This window comes from Microchirus variegatus, assembly GCF_963457635.1.
Source record: "Microchirus variegatus genome assembly, chromosome: 9".
Lineage (NCBI taxonomy): Eukaryota > Metazoa > Chordata > Actinopteri > Pleuronectiformes > Soleidae > Microchirus > Microchirus variegatus.
Window position 1 is genome coordinate 24,126,299 of NC_139810.1, and position 23,944 is coordinate 24,150,242.

The 23,944-nt window shown below is 40.5% G+C and overlaps 1 protein-coding gene across 1 annotated transcript; it reads left to right on the top strand.

Moving 5' to 3' along the window:
• Window positions 1-1,928: 1,928 nt before the first annotated feature.
• Window positions 1,929-23,543, top strand: cables2b (Cdk5 and Abl enzyme substrate 2b; the record flags this gene model as incomplete). Its single annotated transcript, XM_083895230.1, has 10 exons — window positions 1,929-2,518; window positions 14,054-14,149; window positions 17,641-17,718; window positions 18,424-18,529; window positions 18,627-18,795; window positions 20,701-20,798; window positions 21,798-21,904; window positions 21,993-22,112; window positions 22,872-22,956; window positions 23,397-23,543. Exons 1-10 carry the CDS (start codon window positions 1,944-1,946, stop codon window positions 23,541-23,543), a joined length of 1,581 nt encoding a protein of 526 aa, XP_083751356.1. The 5' UTR covers window positions 1,929-1,943.
• Window positions 23,544-23,944: the final 401 nt, after the last annotated feature.

The following is a 23,944-nucleotide window of genomic DNA, read 5'->3' on the forward strand; positions in this document are numbered from 1 at the left end:
GAAAAAAGCAGCGACTACTTGGTTTATGCTTCTAATGTTCAAAGACCGTGATTCACCTTAGTCACAGTGACACCATTGTGTTTATCGTAGCAGCAGTCTCATTAAAGCGCGATCATCCCCATCATTGGATTACAGCTCTGTAATCTCTAAAGTCGTCCACCTGTCATCATTTAGCATTACATCATCTCCCTACTACTGATGCACAAGTGCATAATATACACACACACAAACTGCCTTCCACTGCGGTAACAATATGTTTTACTGTTATCATTTCTAACTGGCAGTCATCTATAAAGCACATAATTGCACTAAAGTATAAAAACTGATGATTTTTTTGTGGAAAGTTTTGTTGTGGATAAAACAGACACGGCCAAAAACATTCAGTTTTCATGGTTGTTTTTTAAAAATGTATTGATGTGTATCTTATTGTAAATAAAAAAAAAATGGCACTGCAATTTAAAGTGTATCCATTTGGTGTTTTTTTTTTTTTTAAACACTGTGCAGTGCAGCAAAATCATCATTCAGCAGATGCCTGGTGTGGATGTTTTTGGAACATTGTTATTATGTATTATGTAATACACATTATTACGGATAAGGTCATAGACAACAGCTTATAATAGATATTTAGTCATGACATAACGCAAACAAAAATGAATTTCCAGTAAGGCTAAACTGCATTATGTCAGGTTTGCATTTTCTCCCTGCTGCTGCTGTTGTTCCACCTAATCTGAATTTGTGGTCCATTTGTTGCTCTGAAGATCAGGGCTGAGCGTTTGATAACAAACTGCCAGCCTGAAGGGATTAAATTGCGTGGCGTCCTCCAGATTATATTTATCAGGTTGCCAGTCATACTACACGTCGTGGTCATTCGGCTGAGCCGACCAGGGTCACTCAGCTCAGTATTGGTGTCAGTGCAGAGATCAGTACAGAGAAAATCCTCTAAGGTTTCATAACAAAGTACCAACAGCCAGTCAAAGCCACTGTCTGGCAAAGCGGCAAAGATACTGGAGCTCAGCCTTCCTACAAATGAACGGGACGCACAGTAATCCCTCGAATAACTGATGAATTGACTGTATTTATTTGATGATTAAAACATGAATAATGCTGCTGTCATCATGAACAGATAATGAGTTAGTGTTACATGGGTCTAGGACTTTTTTGTACTTTTGTACTGGCAAAAAGAATGTAGCCAAAGTCTGGGTTTAGACCCACAGAAGGGTTTCATTCCCTAAACACATTTTCAGATTTTCCCCCAACCTTTTAGTTAATATTTATGTGTGTATGTTTTAGGAAATGATTAATTTACCAGTTCAAAATAATATCAGGTGTAACAGATATGGCTGTTAATTGTGGCATTATGCACACATTTGCACTTGTCAAGATTTATATTTTGGGTCACAATAGTTTCCCATCTATAAAAAGTGGGTCCCCATAAAGAAAATCTTGGTAACACTGGGCCAATGTGTAACATTTAGGATTATTTACTGGCAGAATCAAACACACTGTATACAAGAATGCAATAATGTAATAATAATAATCTTCAGCAGACTTTGAAGACATATAACAGTAATAGCTATTCCATGTGTTTCAACTAATTTCAGGGTAAGGTTATTACTTCTTGGACTTAAAATTTAATTTGAGGGGAAAATGTTCATAGTCTGAATAAAACGAAAAATACATGTATCATAAAACAAAAATATGTAATTGTGCCGATTTAAATGTTTTTGAGAGAACATTCCTTCAGTTGTGGTCACTGTATTTACATTACAGCATGGCCAAACTCCTCCCCGGTGGCGTTTTTTTATTACGTCATTACGCATTCCTGTCCTGACCAATGAGAAGGCAGGAAGGGTGTAAAGTGGTCTCGCGCCGGGTAAAAGAGATTTGACAGTTGTAGGTCTCGCGCCGACCGTACGGTGGACTTCCTCAGTGGGGCAGGGACCATGGCGGCGGCGGCTGCCTGCGGGCAACACTGCGCCGCGATAACGCCCGCTGTTACCGGCAAAAAGCCTCACACGAACAGGGAACATAGTCGGAGGAACCGGGAGAACTCTCGCAGAAGGCAAGCGGCTCTTTTGTTCCTAAGTAACATCTCCCTGGACGGACGGCCAGTTCACAGCAATGCAGCGGAGAATTCGGGAATCCACCACCACATAGAAACGGACTTGGAGGGAACGGACACCGGCTCTGCAGTGGCGGCTGCGGCCGGTTTGTGTCCGGAGCTGTGTGGTAATAACAGCCACGGTCCAATTTGTTTGTCTGCGTCCACGAAAACAGGAGTCCTTAACGTACCTCCTATCCTCGTCTTGCCGTCCGAGCCCGTGTTTAACGACGAGGGCAGCGCGGAGGTGGTGCCGGGATGCCGCAGAGGCTCCTTCCCTTCACCGGGCAACAGCCACCTGCTCTCCCCGTCCCCGTCCAACATCAGCCTGCTTCCGTCGCCGATGGGACCGCGGAAGTCTTCCACTCTACTCTCAGTTCACAGCTGCAACTCGGTGTCGTCGGAGCCCCGACATAGGTAAGATCACGCAGACGAATTCGCCTGTTTGTGTGCGATGTGTTTACCGTGTAACTAATGACTACAGTCTGAACTTAATTGTCAGGAGAAGATTGTTGTTGTCATTAGTTCATACGCAGAACTTCATACCGGGGAAACTGTGGCTGGACTGTGGTCACACAACAGTGTTTACAACAGGTTTTAGTTGCTCTGTGGTGATAGTATTGACATTGTATTGCTATTAGTGTTGAAATTAAGGAGAAGTGTATGTCACTGGTCGTGAAGTAACGTTACTCACCAACACGTCACTGGTTTTCCTCCCTGTCAGCAGTGAAGTCAGCTGTTGGCTTTTCAAAGTTAGTGAGTCAGATCAGGTCCGGGTGCTCCAGCTTCCTCCAGCTTCCTCCCACGGTCCAGAAGCTGCAGATCTGTGATTAGGTTAACTGAACACTTAAAATTGGTCATAGGTGTGAGTATGAGAGTGAATGACTGTTCCGTGTCTACATCACAGGCGACCTGTACAAGGTCCCCCCCCCCCTGCCGTTTGCCCTATGTCAGCTGGGATTGTGCAGGATAAAGCGGTGGAAAATTGATGGATGGACTTTGAGTCAAGGGATCACCAGTCTTCATAAGAAGGATTTGTAAAAGTTGACTTGTCCTTGTTTCCCTTGAGACTTCAGATTAGATAGCGATAGTTGAGCCACTAGGTTTGAAAGTACAAAAGTGTGTGATGCTTTGTTATTCTGTCAAGATGCTGCCACGTTGTGCCTTTTATGAAGACAATTTTAGTTGATAAAATGCCACTAAGTAATACAGTTTCACAGCACTAAGTGACATCCTCTGACAAATTGTGCAATGTAAACACAGAAAAAAAGTTTTTCAGAAATGTGTTCAAATTTGGAATTAAGTTGGGCTGGGAGTCTCAAGATTGTGACAAAATTGAGGTCGATAACAATGTCAAGCTTGGTTGCGTTTGATTTCTGACAGGAAATGTGACTTTCAAAACAGATCCATGCTTTGTAGAGGGGAAGTGAATCCAGAGACAGTTGAAAACCACCAACAGTCATCATGAAGTCAAACTCTCAGTTGACACAGTAACCTAGAATCATCGTAATCCTGGTGTTTTACTGTCATTCCTTTGCTAAAGAAGGAGACATTGGATGGATGGGTGGGATGATGAATGAGACGAGAAAGATGCAGCCATAAAAACAACAGGGGATTGATTTAATGTGAACAGCGTTGTTTTGTGAGATGTATGTGTATCGTGCTCATCTGGCAGTGGTTCAGGAACTGCTGATGGATGGATCAGCTTTGTCACCGTGTTGGCAGGGCATCAGGCCCTGAGAGTGTCAGGGTGTCAGACGCTGAGAGTGTCAGCGCTGCAGCGATAAACACTGCTTAACCTCTTTTACACTTAACAACAGGCTTTGAAATTATAGGAGATGCTGTAACAGCTCATCAGTCAGACTGCTGCATCAGCCGCCAACCATCATCTGCAACTGTTGCCGTATAACGTCATGATACTTATTTACCGTCGCGTTGCACAGCCAGTACAGTATTTCGTGCCAAGTCGTTTCTCTAAAGGAGAAGGCAAGAGAGTCATACTTGTTAATCATTGATATAAATCATTAATGTGAATCCTGTACAGGGCTCTTAGGGTCAGTAAATTAAAAGGCAGGAAAAATAAAAGACAGATAAATAATTCACAGTGATAACAATAACACAGACATAGAAGTAGAAATATATACAGAACTGTAAGCATAAGTCTAAATATACAGTTTTCAGTTTACTGTAGTTGAGGCAGAATTGAGGTAGTCAAATTTATTGCACATTTTACTGCATATGAGCTTGTGCAGTGCTTTATTTTGTTTTTGCCATCCATCTCACTGTGGTTGGAAAAAAGCTGTTATAAAAGTGGGTTGTATTTGTGGTGATACGGTACACTCTGCTGTGTCTCAGAGTGTAAGTGGAGAGTTTTTTGGTGTCTGAGAAAGAAAGAGAGAGAGGATGGATGGAGTGCGTCTCTGATGATGCTCGCTGCTCTTTTTCGGCAGTGTTGTGTGTGTGTGTGTGTATATGGTGACCACAGAAGAAGGTTCAGTACCAAGTTGAGTTCTTCTCTCCTCTGTGTGGTGTTTCCCTACCAGATAGTGATGTCTGTAGGGAGGATGAGCTCCATTAGTCAATACAATCGGACAGGGTGAGAGGGCAACGGCTCGGCCTGGCTTTCCCGAGCAACCTGATCTAGTATAGCCACTTCTGGGCCTTTTTTTCCCTGTGGCAGCGGTGTCCACATCAGGTCAGATGAGACATGAAGACCCAAGGACTGGTGACCTTCAGCCCCCTCCTCTGGGTTAGGGTTAGGGTTCAGTTATTTTCCATCATCATCAAAAAACTGCTGTGGTAGAAGAACAACACATGTAGTCTAATGATGATTGTAGTACTCACTTGTGTTTACAAATTAGCAAAACCTAAAAGAACCCAGTTCTCCATTGAAGATGTTGACCCATCTCAAGAACCCTTCTCTAGAACCATGCGGCTGGTTCGAGAGAAGGGATTTCTAGGGATTTCAGGTTGTTGTGGCTGTTGAGTCTGTCAGCTCTCTCGGACTTCAGTGGCTGAATTTAAAGTCAGCCTCCTCCTCCTCCTCCTCCTTTTCCTCACCTTCACACTTGCCAGTGTGATGAAGTTGGGTCAGTCATGCTCTGTGTAGCCTCTCTTTGTCTGTTTACAAGACTCAGTAAGTGAAGTCCTGCCAGCCAGCTAACCAGCCAGCCAGCTTCATTAGTCTACACACACACACACACACACACCCTCTCATGCCTGCAAGCACACACATATACTGTACAGAGACACATGTCTGTAGTTTAGCTGGCTAACTGATTCTGTTGATGCAGTGATGCAAGACATTTGGCTGGTCCTAAAACCCTTTGGCAGCTAAAGTGACTGATCTTTGTGAAGTTTGTCAGTTTTGATTCTTCAACTTCTGGAACAGTTCCATTTTTTTTGTATTTGTGATGACGCCCTGAATCCATGACTGTCTTTTTCTCAAAAGATACGAAGTAACCTCAATTTGTTCATGATTTTATAGATAGATAGATAGATAGATAGATAGATAGATAGATAGATAGATAGATAGATAGATAGATAGTATTTTCTCAGTATATCAGTATTATTTATAGCACATCCAAATATCTCTTTTACCATTTGTGAATCCCAATATACTGTATGCATATTTACTCAAAAACCCGTAGTAGAGAACCACCCAAGTAGAACATTTCACAACAAAAACAGGGTGAACACTTGGTTTGTCAACCTGAATTTTGGAGCTCACTCCATCAGTGACTGTCAGTCAGTGGAAAACATTTTTCCTCCTGGTCATAAACAGTGCAATTACTGTACAGACACAGTTGACATGTGTATCTTTATGTAAAATGAAGTGGTTACAGTTGAAAGCCACAGCAATTTTTGTGAATACCGGTGCCTTTGTTGACTGCCGTGCATTAATGTCCATTAATGTTTTTTCACAGAACCCTTTCATATTTTAAACTGTGTATTAGACCATACATAAACTAATGACAAATTAATTGAGTAAACGACCATGGCTGTTTTTCAAGTCAAAGAGTGGGTCTGGCATTAATCAGCCATTAAAGCTGGTGATTTGAGCGGTTGTTGGCTTATTCCCATACTTCTCCTGGCTACATACAGCAAGAACAGATGCTAAACACATGTGAGTATGTGAGGAAACAATTTTGGTGGCCTTTGGCTGTTTAATGTTTGAAATGAAACCTTACTTTCAATTCAGTGAGGGATTAAAATTCTGGTCTTAACGTTTGCCAGTGTCAGGGTACAGGTGGTGTGAAACTTGCCTTCAAGTAAATACATGACTTTTTCTGTGTTTTTAATAAGGTTTGTGACTGACTGAGACCGTTCGGGTTGATAAATCCTACATACACAAATCAGTCCCCAAGCAGTGTTAGCTATATTCAGTGTTGTTCAGCTGCAGTCAATGTGAATGTTGTCCAGTGACTAAACTGACCCTGACCCCCAGGATTTCCCACAATGCTTTTGACTCCATTTATTTCCGCTGCTCAATGCTATTCTTAGTAATTGAACAGGATCTCAGCTGTCCTCTCATACACAGATAAACCCTTGCTCAAATAACACAACTTCTAGTAAATTGCTCACACGGTTGGAGTGAAAATGATCATTTATATTTAAGTCCAATCTGCCTGTAATCGGAGCTTTCCTCCCTGTTGTCTCCCTGCTCTGGCACATATACTCCATCCAAATCATGATCGGCTTTCTCATCTTGGAAGACCAGATCAAGGGCATCTTACTGCCATAATCTCAGTCACTGAAGTGACGGCGCAAGTATTTTGTCCACTCTCCATTGTTTTCTCCCAACGGAGTAAACAGAGTTTTAGGGTGCGGTCATTCAAACTTGACCTGATTGTCGATGAGCTTTCAAAGTGCGTCTGTTCCGCTCCCTCGCATCAGTTTCTGTCTCTCTCTTTCATGTTTTTGTTAGTCATGTTGAAGTTATTTTAAAGACTGAAGCTGCTCATATTTAACACAAGTCTTTTTTTTTTCACCGGTGACAGCTGACACTGCCACAGAAATAGAAACATCATTGTTATTACTGATCACTTTGTACACACACAGATATACATGTCTTGATGTTGCCTTTGAGTTCTCTCTCTGTCTCACACACACACACACACACACACACACACACACACACACGCACAGACACATGCACATGCACAGAGAGAAAATTAAGCTGTCTCCACATAATTTGGAGCGCTGAACTGCTTTGTTGCTGAAATTGTTGCCTGAAGCCGAAAAAGCTATCAGATTCAACAGGAACGCTCTTTTGTGCAGAGTTAGACACACTGACTGGACTAACACACAATACACACACATACAAGCACAATACACACACACTCTCCCTGAACTATGAGAACAAACAAAAGAGATAGGAGATGGAATCTGACTGACATCATGTGTATGTCTTGGTGTGTGTATGAGTATGTGCATGCTTGTCTAAACATGCATGCCTCTCTATTGAAAACAGCTGAGTCACACTGCCCTCCACACCCTGAATACACACACAACACACTCTCACACATGATTTGTATTTTTCTCTCCAGTCCCGATAAAATTTTTGCTTTTAGAACGGGGTCCTCACTAATGTGGTTGGATTTCAAAACAAATGTCACTGTTAAGTTCTCTTTGTTGAAAACAAGTAAAGAGTGTGTGATTCTCTACAGCTGTAGATCTGGCTCAGCAGTCGATCCGCCTTGACCGTTTTTGTAAAATATAGGCAATCGCGCCATACATGTGATGTAATGTCCATGCACAAATCATTGACTTGACGGATGCTAAATGACCTTCCTTTTAACTGAAAATTCATTCCCTTTACACATGTTGACCATGACTGTGTAACCCCTGACACACACGTGCATGCACACGCGCACACACCCTATATCTTATCAGTCACTTCCACATCCCAGCAGCTTGAGCTCTCTGTTAACAGCTCAGACTCCTGTACAGGCTGATATCTCTTCCGTTCTAAAACTTGCATCATGTTTATAACATCTTTGGGAACTGTGTTTATATCAATAAAATGACAATAACTTAATAGTAATTAATAAATTATGAAATAGTTTGTTGTCAATCAACAACCCAAATGTGAGTCAAAGCATCTCAAATGTAAGAATGATAATTTTTAACTGACTTTGTTTTTTAGACTTCTGGTTAAATTAACCAAAAAAATAAAGCCATCACCTTAGGCTGTGACAAAAAAGCTATACTTAATTAATTAGCTGAACAAATTCATCAGCAATGACAGTAATCATTAGTTGTCACCCTGCAGGTCGATGACAGTAAACAAGGCACATGTCATCTGATATGTTATTTAAATGGTCTAAAGAGCCATAAACCAAATAAAATAGCAAAACAAGCACTTAATAATCATAATCCAGTCACACACCTTGGGCGAAAATGTGTTTTTATTTTCACCAAGATGTATTTTCAGTAACATGAATCAGTCTTGATGCATTCCATGTTTTAAATACCTGATTTTTACACACCAACTGTATTGCACATGTGTAGTTTGTTTCATCATGGCCTTGTATTTAAGCCATCATGGCCTCTTGTTGTCTTTTTGCGTTGCAACTGTGACACACAAACCGAGTGCAATGCCAAGAACGAGAAAGAAGGGGATGGTGGGGAGAAGGAGTGAGGGGATTATTTTTTTTCGCTAAATCAAGCTGAAGGAGCAGAGGGAAGAGTCTGTTAATCTGGTGATGTAAGACCCACCACAGGCCTGCTGGGTAATGCTGAGTCTGTGTGTCCGTCTGCTGCTCAGTCAGATCCATGTGGCGTAATCTGTGCGACGGTCAGTGTCCGGCCATTGGTGTCAGATGTGTGCGGATGGACTGTGTTCTTACTCACTACTGCCTGCTGGGGATTTAGGAAGCAGGGCATCTGATCTATGACTGGTGGTTTTTGTGTGTATGCATTTGTGCATTTGTGCATTTGTGCATTTGTGTTATCATCGATCCTCCTGGATAAATCAGCACACATCAACAGGATGTATTTTATGGCTTATATTTATATATAAAACAATTATTTAGATTTATACATTTTGAGGCAATGGGTGTGGGGCGGGGTGGCAATACATGGAAGATGGGAAAATGAGGACTTGAAAGTGACAGTGGTGTTAGATGAGGAGATTGTAGCTGTTGTTTCTGCTGCACTCACCTTCTTTTTTTGTGGTGCTAAAACAGATTAATGTTCAGTCACAGCATGGAGCTGAAGCTATGGTGACATCCATGCTGCATTTCTGCTTTTGTCATATTGTCTCTTCTTGCCCAGGTGATTAACATGTCATTTCATCCAAGAATAACTAACCAAATTACTACAATATTATTAGCATGGCATGACAACTTGATGACACAAATGCAGAAGCTCCCTTTTATGTTGACACCTAGTGCGACAGCGGCCCCTCTGTTCCAGTGATAATGGCAAGTGACACAAAAATTATACTGAAATCATTTTAGAAAGTGGCTCTGTCCATTACACCACATTATTTTCCATAAAAAGCATGCATGAATATCACTGTTTTTAGTTAAAACCCTAAATCCCATTTGATTTGTGCCAGTGAGGCCTTTCATAGCATTATTTAAAATGGAGTGTCTCACCTGTCTGTGTGATGGGATTAGCATTAGCTTTGCAGATTTGGTAAATGCAAATAACCAGCATAATAACAAGGAAAGCAATTATACAGCTGAAAATAAAAACAGAATAATCAGTGTGAATTCAGTTAATTTTTACTAGTAACAGAACCAGTGGAGTGGAGAGATAGTGAGACGCAGAAGCAGAAAATATAAAAAGTCAATAGAATATATATAAAAAAACCAGTAAGTCATAGCAAAAGATAGATGAATGAGAGCTGAGGCCAGAACATATCCAGAATGAAAACACCCAATGTTATTTTTATTTATTCTATTTTAAGCATGCAATGTTCCGTTTGAGTGTGTTTTGACTAGTTTATTTTAGGATAAAATGACACGAGTTATTAATAGAATGACTACAGTATCGTTAGTGAGTCAAACCAAGTGAAATGACTCTTTGTCTCAGACAAATCCACCAACACAGTCTCCAGAAACAGGCCCACAGCTGGTCCCGGTGCTCTGACCTGCACAGTCGCTGTTTCCCGCATGAATTCATGAAAATGTGGCAGAGTCAATTTTAACACCATGTTGCATCTACATTTGTCATCATCTAAATGTACTCTATCCTTAGATTCAACTTCGTGTTGACTTTTATTATTGTGTCATATAGTAAACAAAACAGCATAGCGGGCTTCAAAGTCTACAAACACGGTCAGATTGATCTATTGCTTATTTAATTGTATTGAAAAACCTGATACCCAATACCTCCCTACGTATTGTGTTATTGTCGTAGTCAAATAGAGAGCACTTGTTTTCTTGCATCTGTTCTTTCCTTTCATAATTAATATTTTCTAAAAAAGAGAGTCCCCCTCAGCCTTAAGCTGAGGCTTGCTTTGGAATAGGGTATCAGCCTTTTGTTCTGCTGGCTGACCTTTCAGTTTTATTGGCAAAAAATAGAGAATAATACCACCAATTATACAATTCTGTCCAGACAATCTTCAAACAAAAGCAGCTATACATATCTGAAAATAATTGATCTCTAATCCAGTGTGAATTTGTTTTTGCTAAAACATTTTTTAATATTAAAAAGTAAATAATCATTGAGAAGGCTGCAGTAAAGCTTTAAGCTTATTGGATTCATCCCCAGTGTAAATAATAATGAATCACTCTTCCGATTCCCAGACTCAGTGAACATGCAACCAGCATGATTCTTTATCAACACGGCGATCATCATCTTTATGCTCTGCTGCAAAGGAAATGGTACATTGGATTTTTCCATTCCCACACAGAATGGAAACTTTCCACAACATCCCAGAGAGATAAAGCTGACTGGTTCTCATGGAAATATGCCACTGGTCAGACTGTTGTTATAGTGAGACTGCAAATCCACAGCTCAGACACCAGGACCCATTTAGAGCGACTGAGAGAGCGATGACATCGGCTGTCAAACTTGTATCCAAATCGTGTTTATGTTTGTTTGTGATGGTTTTCCTCACAGAAGCCTCTAAGCTGAGTACATAGTTTAAAGGTGTGTTTGGTGACACAAGTGTAGGGATGAGTTTTTGGTCCATCCAGACCAGGTAACTGCTGGCTGTCATTAATGCAGCACTGCAAACACTGCTCATTATTCAGCATATAATAATGCTTTTGCAGAGTGAAGTTGTTGTATGGCTGCTTTTTACACAATAGATACCATTTGAGAATGTGTATATAGATAGAATGTGTCTCTATATCAGCCATTGTGAGCATGTTTGACTTTTCAATAAATACCAGACACTGTCATCTTTACAATCCTTTCCACCCTTTTTTCCATCCATCACTATCATCACCATTATCAGAGGCACTGGGCGATCGGCTCCATTCCCACACACAAACATTCCACAGCATTCCAGAATACTTGTTAATGGCTGTTTCCCATGGACATTTAATGCTGAATAGATTCCATCATGTGGCCATGATTACAGTAAGTATATGACAATTAGACATAGACTCATTGGGAAAGTGACTGTTCTGGGTATGTTTGCTTTCAGCCGTATTTATATCCAGAGGAGGGTGACTGTCTGCTGACATCTTAACTGGCAGAGTTAAAACTGGACATTTCATTGTTGTGACTGCATTTTTTTGGTGGCGTTATTTATGGATCTAAAAGATGTCAACATTTTAAAAGACGCTTTTCTCGGTTTGTGCTTCTCATTCATTCAGTCTTTTACATTTTTCTCAGAATACAGACGACGGTCCACAGAAAACCAGGATAGTTGTGACCACAACACACAACTCCTTCAAACATCTGTGTAATGAGGGTATTATGAGCACTGAGGATAGTGAACAGCAGAGATAAACAGTGATTTAAAGTTCATGTGGTGTAGAATCATCCGGTCAGCCATTAAAAAAACAGTAACAGATGCTCCCTCTCACACACACACACACACACACACACACACACACACACACACACACACACACACACACACACACACGCACACACACACTGAACACGCTGTTTGTGTGTGTTGACAGTTGTGTAACTGTTTCCCAGAGGGTCTGTTACCTCTATATAGCTCAATATAGTCTTTGCATTATGTAATAAATATTTGTTCTATTCGATACTACATGTCATTTTGTCAGTGTACTGTTATGGAACAAGACATCTTGAATTTGGTTTGATATTAAAAAAACCCAAATTGCTCTCTGCACACTGCTGGGTGATTAAATTAGGTTGCCAATAGCCACCAATGTCCTATTACTGATGTCGTTTGTCGCCTTTTTTGTTTTGTTTATTTGTTTTTGCTCATTTTCTTTTTTCCTAATTATAACTGTTTAATGATAGAAAGAATAATGCGAAACATTGCTTAATTAAGTAACCAGTCACCGAATTTAGTGATTGGATTTATTCATATATTGAATTTGGCCAATTTACATTTTACGTCTGCACTGACTGCAGACAACTACCTCTAGATTAAATCCACATTATCATTTTTCAATTCAAATCGTGTAAACGTTACCATGCATTTTGGTGACGCATAATGTGCTGTTCTATCTCGTTCTATCACAAATGCAGTCATTCATTGAAATGAAAATGCCACAACAGAGGTAGCAGCATCAGCTGCACTTTGTTTTCATCATAAACAGTGTGCAGGATAGACGGCATCACTAAAATATTGAGGCATCACTAATCCAGTGACCTTTCAATGGGTTCATGTTTGTTTTGAGCTAAAGTTGAAGAATGAAGAAGTCAATTATTTATTATTGTGTATTCCCTTTGTTAGTTTGTCTACCTTCCAGAGTTTCCACACAGTTATTCATGTTTTTTATCGGTTTGGGGTCTAAATTACCCTCCTGTCCAACTTCTTGAGTCTAACCTTCACTTTTCATTTATTATTCAGATACAAACATTTCCCCATATTTTTAATGTCATCTTTCCTACACAACCTGGCCTCGTGCAGTCCCATATCAGCACAAATAGCTATTGTAAACAAATAATGTTAGATTTGATTAGATATTACATATTGATATGATATGTGATGTGTGTGATAATGTGCCAGGAGATTATGCCTGTGTCCCACACACACACACACAAATGTGAGTGTGGATCTATAAATGCACACTCTGCTTAACATGCAAAATTAGAGTCTGTGTGTGTTCCTGTGCATGTGCGTGTGAGACCATGCTGCTGATGTCAGTAACATTATGTAACTCCTGTGTTGTTTGTGAGCTCGAGCTCCTTGGCCTGTTGTCATGCCGAGGTCTGTTGTTTTAATCCATGAGGTCGACATTATCTGACTCTTATCCTGACCTCTACAGATTGACAGTCACAAATCAGCAGTTTTGTTTTTTTCAAACCATAATGTTTCACATCTATGGACATAGACTGGATTCAATGTATTAACCCATTGACCAGCTTTTTCCTTAAAAGCTGGATGCGATGCATGTGTGTTTTGACACGAGAAAGATGAAATGAATGATTAATTGCCAACAGTCTTCCCCAAAGAATGATTTAGTGCAAATCCTCAGGTGTAAGGGGGATCTTTTCAACAGTGTTTAGAATGGGAGTGCCTTTGGTTTGCATAGGATTTACTAAAAGCTGTGCTCTCGTTACTATTTTGAACACCATTACCTATTATTTCAAGCAGTCAACTCGTCAAGTGTTGTGAAAGTTAATGTTATCCCGTCTCCTTTACTGAGAAACTCTGAGCCTTTCTGAAAGACAAATTGTTCTACGCTGTTGTTTTCCATGATTAAAACAGTAATCCAGTTTGCTGTGTTTGATTAAAAGCTTAGTTTTGTTCATCTGTGGGTATTTGGTTTAATTAAATGTGTGCATCTTTGTGTGGGCATCTTTTTAATCTTTGTGTTGGTCTCTCTTTCTCTCTGGTAGGACACGTAACCTCTCCGGTGGTTCTCCCAGACCTCGACACACCAAGAAGATTCACTTCATTAAAAACATGAAACAGTATGACACGAGAGGCAGCAGGTGAGATGCATGCATGTTTACCGTAAATTCAAAGTTCCCTGCTGGATGTCTTCTATTTTAGTTTGTGAGGTCACTTTGGAAACTGATCTCAGACGTTTGTTTTACATTTTGTTTCATTGTATCCTCTGTGTTTCAACTGACAGAACGAAGTTAAGATCAAGGTGAAATGTGAATGTGACTAACATCATTTGGTTCCGCTGCTCCAGCCAAATCTTTGTCCAGATCGAAGCAATGTTATGTTAGCATGTTGTCCCTCTGCTGATCACAGAGTGTAGAGTTACAGAACACCACTGAAGCACAGACTAATCTCTAGGTTTGTAAATCGTCTAAGACACTACAATTATGAAAATCAATAACCCTGAAACCTGCACTGCTGGGGTTAATAACTTCTGCTGTGTGAGGGTAATGTACATTTGCTTCAAGCTACTGTTGTAGCTACACTCTTAGAAATAAGGGTTCAAAAAGTGTTCTTCTACAAGGGCTGAGGTTCTACTTGGAACCATTTGCTTCTGAAAAACCCTTCCCCGAAGAAAGAGTTTTTCAAGGGTTCTTCTAACACTAATGGTTCCAGTAAGAACCATGTTGATCCAGAGAACCCTTTAAAACCCCTTCTGGATTTAGCCATGTTTTTGTAAAAGTCGTCTAACGGTTCTGGGTACTGGCTTCTAATATTTTTGGGTTTAAGCTGTGGGGTGGGAAATGTGAGGAAGAGAATCCCCTGGGCCAGCATTAAGTCCAACTCTGGTCCAACAAAACTTATACGTCCGACTCTCTGACATCCGATTTAGTACTATTTCAAATGGAGATCCGGTTTTAGTTGAACTAACACAATAATGCAGTTTTTATACTTCTATGGGAACTAAATTCTCCCCCATTGTACAATGACAGTGGACTATAAGATTGTTGTGGTTGAGCCTATAAGCAGAACCCTCCCCAGACACTTCCTTTGATAAGTGATTCTGAACCCAGCCAATTAAAATGTCCTCAAAGAGGCTTTACATTCTACCCAAAAGGATTATATGCTCACGTCACTTTAGGTATTTAAGTTGATGCTTGTTTGTATGAGTTTGTTGAAGGACACGAATCATAAATCAAGGTTGTGCTACTACAGCTGTTTTTCTTGAACCACTGACCTACATACATTCAGCTAACATGCAGAAATGTGTCCACCTTTACTCTCCAGCTGGTCATGGACTAAGACATTCATTTATTTCATGGACCCTGGACAATGTCATTCTATGATGTTGTATTCTATTTCCACCCACCCTTGGAGGGTTTATAAATCAGACCTCTAGGGTCAACGTGATGCTGGACGACTCACCAGATAATCATTCAGTCAGTGCTGATTGTTTTAAAATAGATCCAGCTAAGAGCAGCAGAGCTGTCTTTTGTAGTTCAGCCAAGAGTTCAAGTTGTCACAGAGACAGTCTGTATGTTCCCATGCACAGTCAAGTACGGCTGTATACACCATTCACTCGGTCTACTGTCCTTGTCCCAGTATACACTGTGGGACGGTGGCCTGCTTGAGTCCAACTCAATGTACATGCAGTAGAAGATTGACTCCCAGTTTGCAGAGTGTCAGTCAGACCAATGCTGAGTATCAGAGCTGCATATTTTTAGCTGTCTGCACTGTCTGTAATGTCCTTTACATAAGGCACTATCACTGTGTGCTATATGATGGTATTTCTAAGAAGGCTAACCCATCAACGACAATATCCTGAGAACAGACATGTTCTAATAATAACAAAAATAAAGAATAATGTCTGAATGTTTTTCTTCTATTAGGTTCTAGCTCAGTAATTAACTTCTGGGTTGTAGGCTCAGATCCCAGAGGGAAGATTGTGTGTTGTTGTTGAAGGTGATTATGGAATAATGTGCTCCCAGTGTTATGAAACGTCTCTGTAAAAATGGTCAAGCAAAGGGGACAGAATCCCCAGGAGATTTGTGTTTCCAGCAGATCTGTTGTGATGTCTCTGCTGTTTCCACTGAGCTCTCTGGTGACTTCCTGCTCTTGACTTTTCCATGCATCATAGGGAGCAAGCATTTTGTGTGTGTGTGTGTGTGCAAGCGTGTGTTTTCCGGGTATTAGTCATGTTGTGGGGACCTAAATCTCTTTACACACTCTATGGGGGCAAAAAGCAGGCCTCATAACAAAAATGATTACATTTTAAGGTAAAGGCATGTTGTATGGTCAGGATGAGGTGAGGGTTAGGGTAGAGTAGGTGACCAGAAAATGAATTTAACTCAATGTAATGTCCTCTGAAGTCATGGAAACCAGACTCCAACCAGTGTGTGAAATAATGTGTAATAATGTATTGTAAGTGCCCAACAGTGTACAACTGATACTGAGCATAGTATAAGGTTCATGGTTACCTTATCATGTAAAGTGCCTTGAGATCATGTGTGCTATGAATCAACGTTTTACAAATGAAATTGAACAGAAGCTCTTGAACATAATTGCTTGTGTTTTTTCTCATTACAATATTTCATAATTTCTGAAATATTCCACATTTTTTCACATGAGTTTATCCTGTTAAAATCAATTGAAAACTTCTTAAAAAACACAAATATCCAGCCCCTTATTAGCTCCACATACTTAAACATAGAAACCTCTTTTGACTGGATATGCCCCTGAGCAAGGCAAAGGAGTAAAAACTTTGTCAGTAGCACAAATATCAGGATTTACTCCTTTCTTAAAAACTTAGATTTAATTCACTCACACTTCGGGTGATGAAACTTCTTTGGCGGATTTACTGGTGTCTTTGCAATTATTCTGCTTGGTTTGGCTCAATTATACGTCTGCGCTCACTGTTCTCTCTGACATTATCAGTATCAAGTGGATGTTCATTTTGTTGTCAGCCTGGGTTTGCATCTCTGCTGAGCTCAAACTGTGTTCAAACGGCCTTCTGTGTTTCCAATCTTTTCATGCTGCTATAATTAGCGGCTGCTGAGGGTCAAGTATATATAAAAGAAATGCGATAAATGACAAACGTTTATATGTGTGCTTATGTTTTCACACACGCAAAGATAATGACTGCAAACATTTTCCTCTGAGACACCTACCAGGCTAGCGATGCTGTTCTGTAGAGGCTTTTACTCCCGAGGATCTCCAATGTAAATAAACACTCGCACTCGGTTCCACTGAAACACCGTTATAACTTATTAGGTTAAAATGAAGACATTGATGTAAATGTGAGTGTAATGGTTGTTAATGTCTGTATGTTGTCCATGTAATATTCTGGCAACCTGTCCATTTGTCCCGTGTTCAGCTCCCCCACCACCTTCAAAATATTGACTGTGACTCTGGCTGTTGACGTACTCTCGATTCTTGCATGGAACCCAGCTCACTGCTAGTGTTGTTTTTTTTTAACTTAGTTTCTGCTAACCACCTTGATAATGTTGCTTTGTGTGTCTGTGGTCTTTAACTGACTGAGGTGGACAGACCAAGCCACAACAACATCACCACTAATGCGTTTTTGTTTGTGTTTCAGGATCGTGCTGATCTGTGCTAAGAGGTCTCTATGTGCTGCCTTTTCTGTCCTTCCCTATGGAGAGAGCTTCTACCTCAGGTAATTAACGCACACACACACACACACACTTTGTTTTATTGTGGAGAAGTATTAAAGATGAGAGTTAATGCTGGCTACAGAAAGCGTCAGACGCAGCGACAAAAGCGTCATAAAACCATATCTAACTACAGCGCTCACATTGAAAAGCGGCACCGGAACGTCAGCGTGATTATGTAAACAAAAGGTTGAGAAGAAGACGTGAGATGTTTCCTCACTGTGAAATGTGGGAAGAGGGCAGGAGGGTCGCGAGAAGTAGCAGAGAGGGGACAAAGAGATGAAGATGTAAGGGATGTAAGGGTTTTACCATGTTCCTCAAAGTTCCCCCTGACATTTTGGACTTGACTCACAGTTCTGTAATCGAGTCTTTCTTTCAGTCAAAAGACGAAACTCTGAACCACGTCCTGTCACCTGGAACTGCTGCAGGCAGGGAGGATAGTTTGTGAAAAAAAGAAATCCACAGCAGCCTTCCTCAGATTAATTCTCAGATCCTCAGAAAGCAGAGCTGACTCATGACGTGATTGCTCATGCCATGATTCATTGAACCGAGTCACCGATGTGTTTGAAACAACGAGAGCCAGAAAAATAGAGATGATGAACAAAAGGAGAAAATATTCAGTCCTAAGATGTGCATCTTTTTTAGGGGCATTTTAAACATGACAGTTCTGCATCTGCAATCATGTTAACCACCAATGTCTCTCATTCTAGTGACCCTACATTAAACCACCCAAGGAGAAGACACTCATCTGGAAACATCTCAACCCTAGAGATGCTGCCGGGGCTGGAGGGTTTCCACCTCGACACCTATGGCAGGGTAGATAAACAACCGCTCGCACAAAGTCAGATACACACAAACTGCAAGTATTCATGTACTCCTTTACTCACCTTCTATGTCTTTTTCTTTTTCTTAGTCGGTCTCGTATGCCCAGTACCTCTATCCCACTAACGCTCTGGTGAGGCAGAAGCCGTCATCAGCCAGTGACCTGACACTGCAGATCCCCGTGTCCAGGAGCGCACACAGCATGCCGGGCAGGGGTTTTCCCCCGAGCAGGCTGAACAGCACTGTGGGCTTAGACCTAGGTAAAACGCACGCACACACACACACACACACACACACACACACACACACACACACACACACACACACACACACACACACACACTCTTGTACTTGCTGCATACTGAGGACTGGGTTGCTGACAAAGTGAGTACCAACATTTCCACTTTATAAATCAACACAATTACCAATATCTACTTCATGAATGACATCTACAAAGAACTACTGGTTGCAGTACCATAAAATGTCTGCAGGTGGAGCCCCAGAGCAAAAAGGGCTGGAAAACTTTTTCGATTTTTTCGATTTTCTTTTTAAATTTTTGGTCCATAATTTTACAAAAAAACATAATACTTATACTATGTCGAGCAAAAAAAAAAAAAAATTGACCAAAAATTTTTGGTCCCAAATTTTACAAAAACGCCATACTATATAATGTCATCCAAAAGTTAAAAAAAAATTGAAAACATTTTTTTGAAAAAAAAATTGTGAAATTTTTTTTGACAAAAAGTCATACTATACGATATCATCCAAAAGTTGAAAAGAAAAATAAATTTTTTTTTTGAAAAAAACTGGTGCAAAATTTGACAAAAAGGTCATACTATACTATATCGTCCAAAATTCGATTTCTTTTTTTGGGACAAATTGAGTATAGCATGTTATAGCAACCTAAGGAAGTGATTTCAATCAAAACAAAGTGAGGACCGGCCAAAATGTCCTCACTCCGTAAAAATGGGTGCTTAGACAAGGTGAGGTGCTCACTCTGCTCCTCATGATGGCCCCTACTGGACGTTGCCTTTGCTTACATACTCCATACCATTTACTGACCAACAGCTGCGCACTTTATTGCAGGCACCATTTTTGAGATCGTGACCTCATGGCTAGGTTAAAGACACCTCACTGTTTTGTAACCCTGAGTTACAAACTAAGAAAATTATTGTTGAACTAAAAATATAAACCCATCATTAATGCGGACGCTAACGCACACAAACATGCGCAATCTCACAAATAGACACGTGCACTCGCACAGCTGTGTTGTGTTAATGAAAGGTTCTGCATTAGAGGTTTAGAGGCTAATACAGGGCTGTGACACTGTGTGTGTTTATAGACACAGGACGTGACACAAAGGGTGTTTATACGTATATGCACATGTTTAAAATATAAAGAGGATGACGTTCTAGCACAGCTGCAACAACTCTGTTTCTTGATACCCCTTCATCCCTCCTCTCATACCTCGTCCCTTCCTCTTTGTCATCTGGTATGTCCTTCTCTGTTGGCCTGAAGTCACATTCATCCCCTCTGCCTTTACGTCCTGGATAAAGGCCAAAAGTTATAAATCACAGATTCATTGTTAACATACAAATGTAAAGCACACAATATGCCAAACAAGAAATATAACTTAAATATATTTAACTTATAATGTCAGAAACTGCTTGTGCCTGAACAATATGATGGGTGTGTTGGTTCATAGGTAGAAATAAAATGTGAAATCCTACTTTAATGTTGTCTTGCCTGTCCATTCAGGCGCAAGATGGCGGGCTCCATAATGGAAGGTCCTTGTACATAAAGGAAGTACATATAAAATGCTTATTCTAAGGCCATGATGATAAATTTTGAATTTTACTTGAACGTGATATAACTTTCAATTGTTGATTTTTTTAATTCAATTCTATTCAATTTTATTTGTATAGTGCTGATTCACAATTTACATTATCTCAAGGCACTGTACATAGTAATGCAGAAACCTTTTCAATATTATAGAGAGAAGAGAAACCCAATAGTTTCACACAATGAGCAAGCAGAAGAAGTATCTGACAGAACCAGATTTTTAATTTTCAAAGACAAACTGAGATATTGATCTTCTTAAGCTTGTTTGTTTTTTTATCTCTGTATCCTCCGTCCCTCCTTTAAAATCAAAATGTGTTGTGCAGGATTGGATGAAGTGACCGACTACGACCCTAACCTCCTCAGTGACCACCAGTGGCCTTGTGGAAAACACAAGCGGGTGCTGATCTTTGCCTCCTACATGGTGAGAAGATACTGAAACCTGTTGTATTAAAAAAAAAAAAAAATTCAACCTGTCTGTATGTGACACCTTCATCACAGACAGGGAAGACCGATTATAGAGGATTATAGACTCAGAAAATAATCACTTCACTCGCACACAAAAGATTACTAAGTTCTTCTACATTAACTTAATTACGATGTCGATGGCAGCTTAGTTTCATCCCTTCACTGAGATTAATTAAAACTGTGGACACACACACACACGCTGTATCATTACTGTTTTAATCCATCAGAGAAGATTACATCTGCGGTCAGCTGCCTTGTCACTGACATTGGTGTGTGTTTGTGTATGCATGTGTGTTTTTTCTGGTATATGTGACCTGATATATGTGAATGGAAGCCATTGCAGTGTCCTAAGAAGTATACCTGCGCAAAACTGTGAGTGTGTGCCTGGCTACAGATGGTTCTTTGGGATTAGAAAGAGTTACTGTTGCCAAGACAACTGTAAACAAACTGAGTGTCATACACAATCCTGGCAGACACGGTGCAATCCTGGCAGTGTTCGGGTGACAAAAGACTTTAGCCTTCAAAATTTAAGTGGCTCTCAAAGGCTACCCTTGTATTGTTAGTTATGTTCTGTTTGTTGTCTTAGCAAATGTCTAATGTAAGAGGAGGGCTCTCTGTTCCAGTGTCTTTCTGTGTGCAGTTTACTTGTCATCCCATTGTTTGCAGGGTTTTTTTTTTAGGTACTCATCAGCCAGTACTGTCATGCTATGAAGTAAAATACACACGTTAAATAGACAGTATTGTGTGCTCACAGTGAAGAAGACAAGACCATACCGTATATACTGTATGTCCTCATGAGGTTCATTTACATTCACTGACAGTTGTTTGACTTTTAAATGTGTCCCTACTCGGACTTTGACATAACTGCAAATCTCGTCCTTCCTCTGTTTGTCTTCTGCTCTTCTTTAGTCTACTTCAGTTTTCATTCATCTTTGCACCCTGTGTTTTCCACCAGACCACAGTTATAGAATATGTCAAACCATCCGACCTGAAGAAAGACATGAACGAGACCTTTAAGGAGAAGTTCCCTCACATTAAGCTCACGCTCAGCAAAATACGCAGGTAAAGTATTTGGACTGAAGCGACGAAAATAAATTTGGAGACGTAAGTCATTGTATTTAAATAGAGAGTGTCTTTCTGTCTGTGTCAGTCTGAAGAGAGAGATGAGAGTCATCGGGGAAGACTGTGACCTGCAGCCCGTCACCATCGCGATGGCATTTGTCTACTTTGAGAAGCTGGTGCTGCAGGGACGACTGAACAAACAGAACAGGTACGTGTGTCACCTCGTGCTCATGAAATGCACCAGCTTCATTTTTTTTTTATTGCTGCATCACATGTTCATAACACACATAACGCACAGCAGGCACACAGTACTAGATCTAGTATTGGAGGTTCATGTGGTTTATGATGTCCCATAAACCACATAAGCATCATCTCTGACACTAATCAGTGTCCTGGAAAATGATTATTTGAAGAGTAGAAATGTTCTTAAATTGTCTCATTGAACGTTACTGTAGTCATTCAAAAGCATGTGTGACTGACTGAATTACAATTGGTAGTGGTCGTAACAAGAGAATTCTCTTTCAGTCATAAACTCAGTGTGGTAAAAATCCGCTACTGGACTTTGAAGAGACTGTGGCCAACTAAATCTGTTCATCATAACATAACAAATAAGATTGGAAATAATCCGAGACAGATGTTACCACTGGTTACACTCAAAGAATGTAACTGTATCTGACAGCTCACATACTTTCAGTTACTCCAACTAGATTTGATGAGGAAGCAGAGGTGACTTTATTTTTCGACATACTTAATTTACAAAATGATTCTCAAAAATAAATGTGTAACCGTGTAGTTTGGTTTTATTGAGGACAGAGATGCTGTGATATCCGTTTGATTTTACCTGTTAACACTTGTTGTTCTGTATGTACATGAATGAAACCTGTTCCTGGTCCAAATTTGATTATCGGAGCTTCTCTCCGAGCAACATCCTGCCTTTTAAACTACTGTTGTTGTTGTTGTTTTACAGGAAGCTGGTGTCAGCTGCCTGTATCCTATTGGCTGCTAAGATCAGCAGTGACCTCAAGAAACAGGAGGTCAAACACCTCATTGACGTAAGTCGCACACACACACACATAGACCCTAACCTTAACCCAACCATAATTCAAATCTTAGCCCTGAAACTTAACCAGTTCCTCAGAAATGAGGTTCTGTCTCACAAGGACCAGCTTTTGATCTCCATAAAGACAACTGGTCCTGACGAGATCAGTGCCAGTAAAGGTTCTAACAAATACAAGTACACGGACACACACAGTCAATGTGTGGTGATGACCTCTGGCTGTTGGTCAGATCATGTTGCTCTTACTCGGGTAATTATGAAGCGTATTTACCTAAACAGGTTGAAAAATGACCTACAGCTTCTGTCCTTCACAGCAGTGAACATGGAAACTCAGTGTTGTTGTTCTTCAAAATGGAAAAGACAAGTAAAGACAATGTCAGGGTGTAGTTGTGTGTGTGTGTCTCACTCTTCGGTGTCTTTGGTGTCTCTGTGTAGAAGCTGGAGGAGCGTTTCAGGATCAGCAGGAGGGAGTTGATCACATTTGAGTTCACCATCCTGGTTGCCCTGGAGATGGCGCTGTACCTCCCAGAAAGCAAAGTCATGCCACATTACAGGAGACTGGTGCAGCAGCGGCAGTTATAGCAGCATACTGATCCCTGCCTCTAGGGACTCCAAGCACCTTTCAGCTCCACCACGTGACGCACCGATTCTCATGATGCCTGGCTCAGAGGCTCAAAGGTACTAAGGGAATCACCTTCCCCTCTGCTCACAATGCAGACACCAAAGTTCAGCCACACTGTGATGGTAGCAGGCCTGGTAAAGCCTGGCTCAGTAGATTACAGAGCAACAACATCTTTCTTTCCTTCCTCCTCCTAACACCAAAGTGACGACACTGTGATCACGGTATCAGCAACACCTTGATAATCAGCAGATGTTAAAATCATCACAGCTCTCAAAATCATGTCTCACTTAAAGAAAAGTAAAAAATGTTTTATTTATTTATTCTTTGCCAGATTTTGACTGCCATCATTTTTATTAAAAGA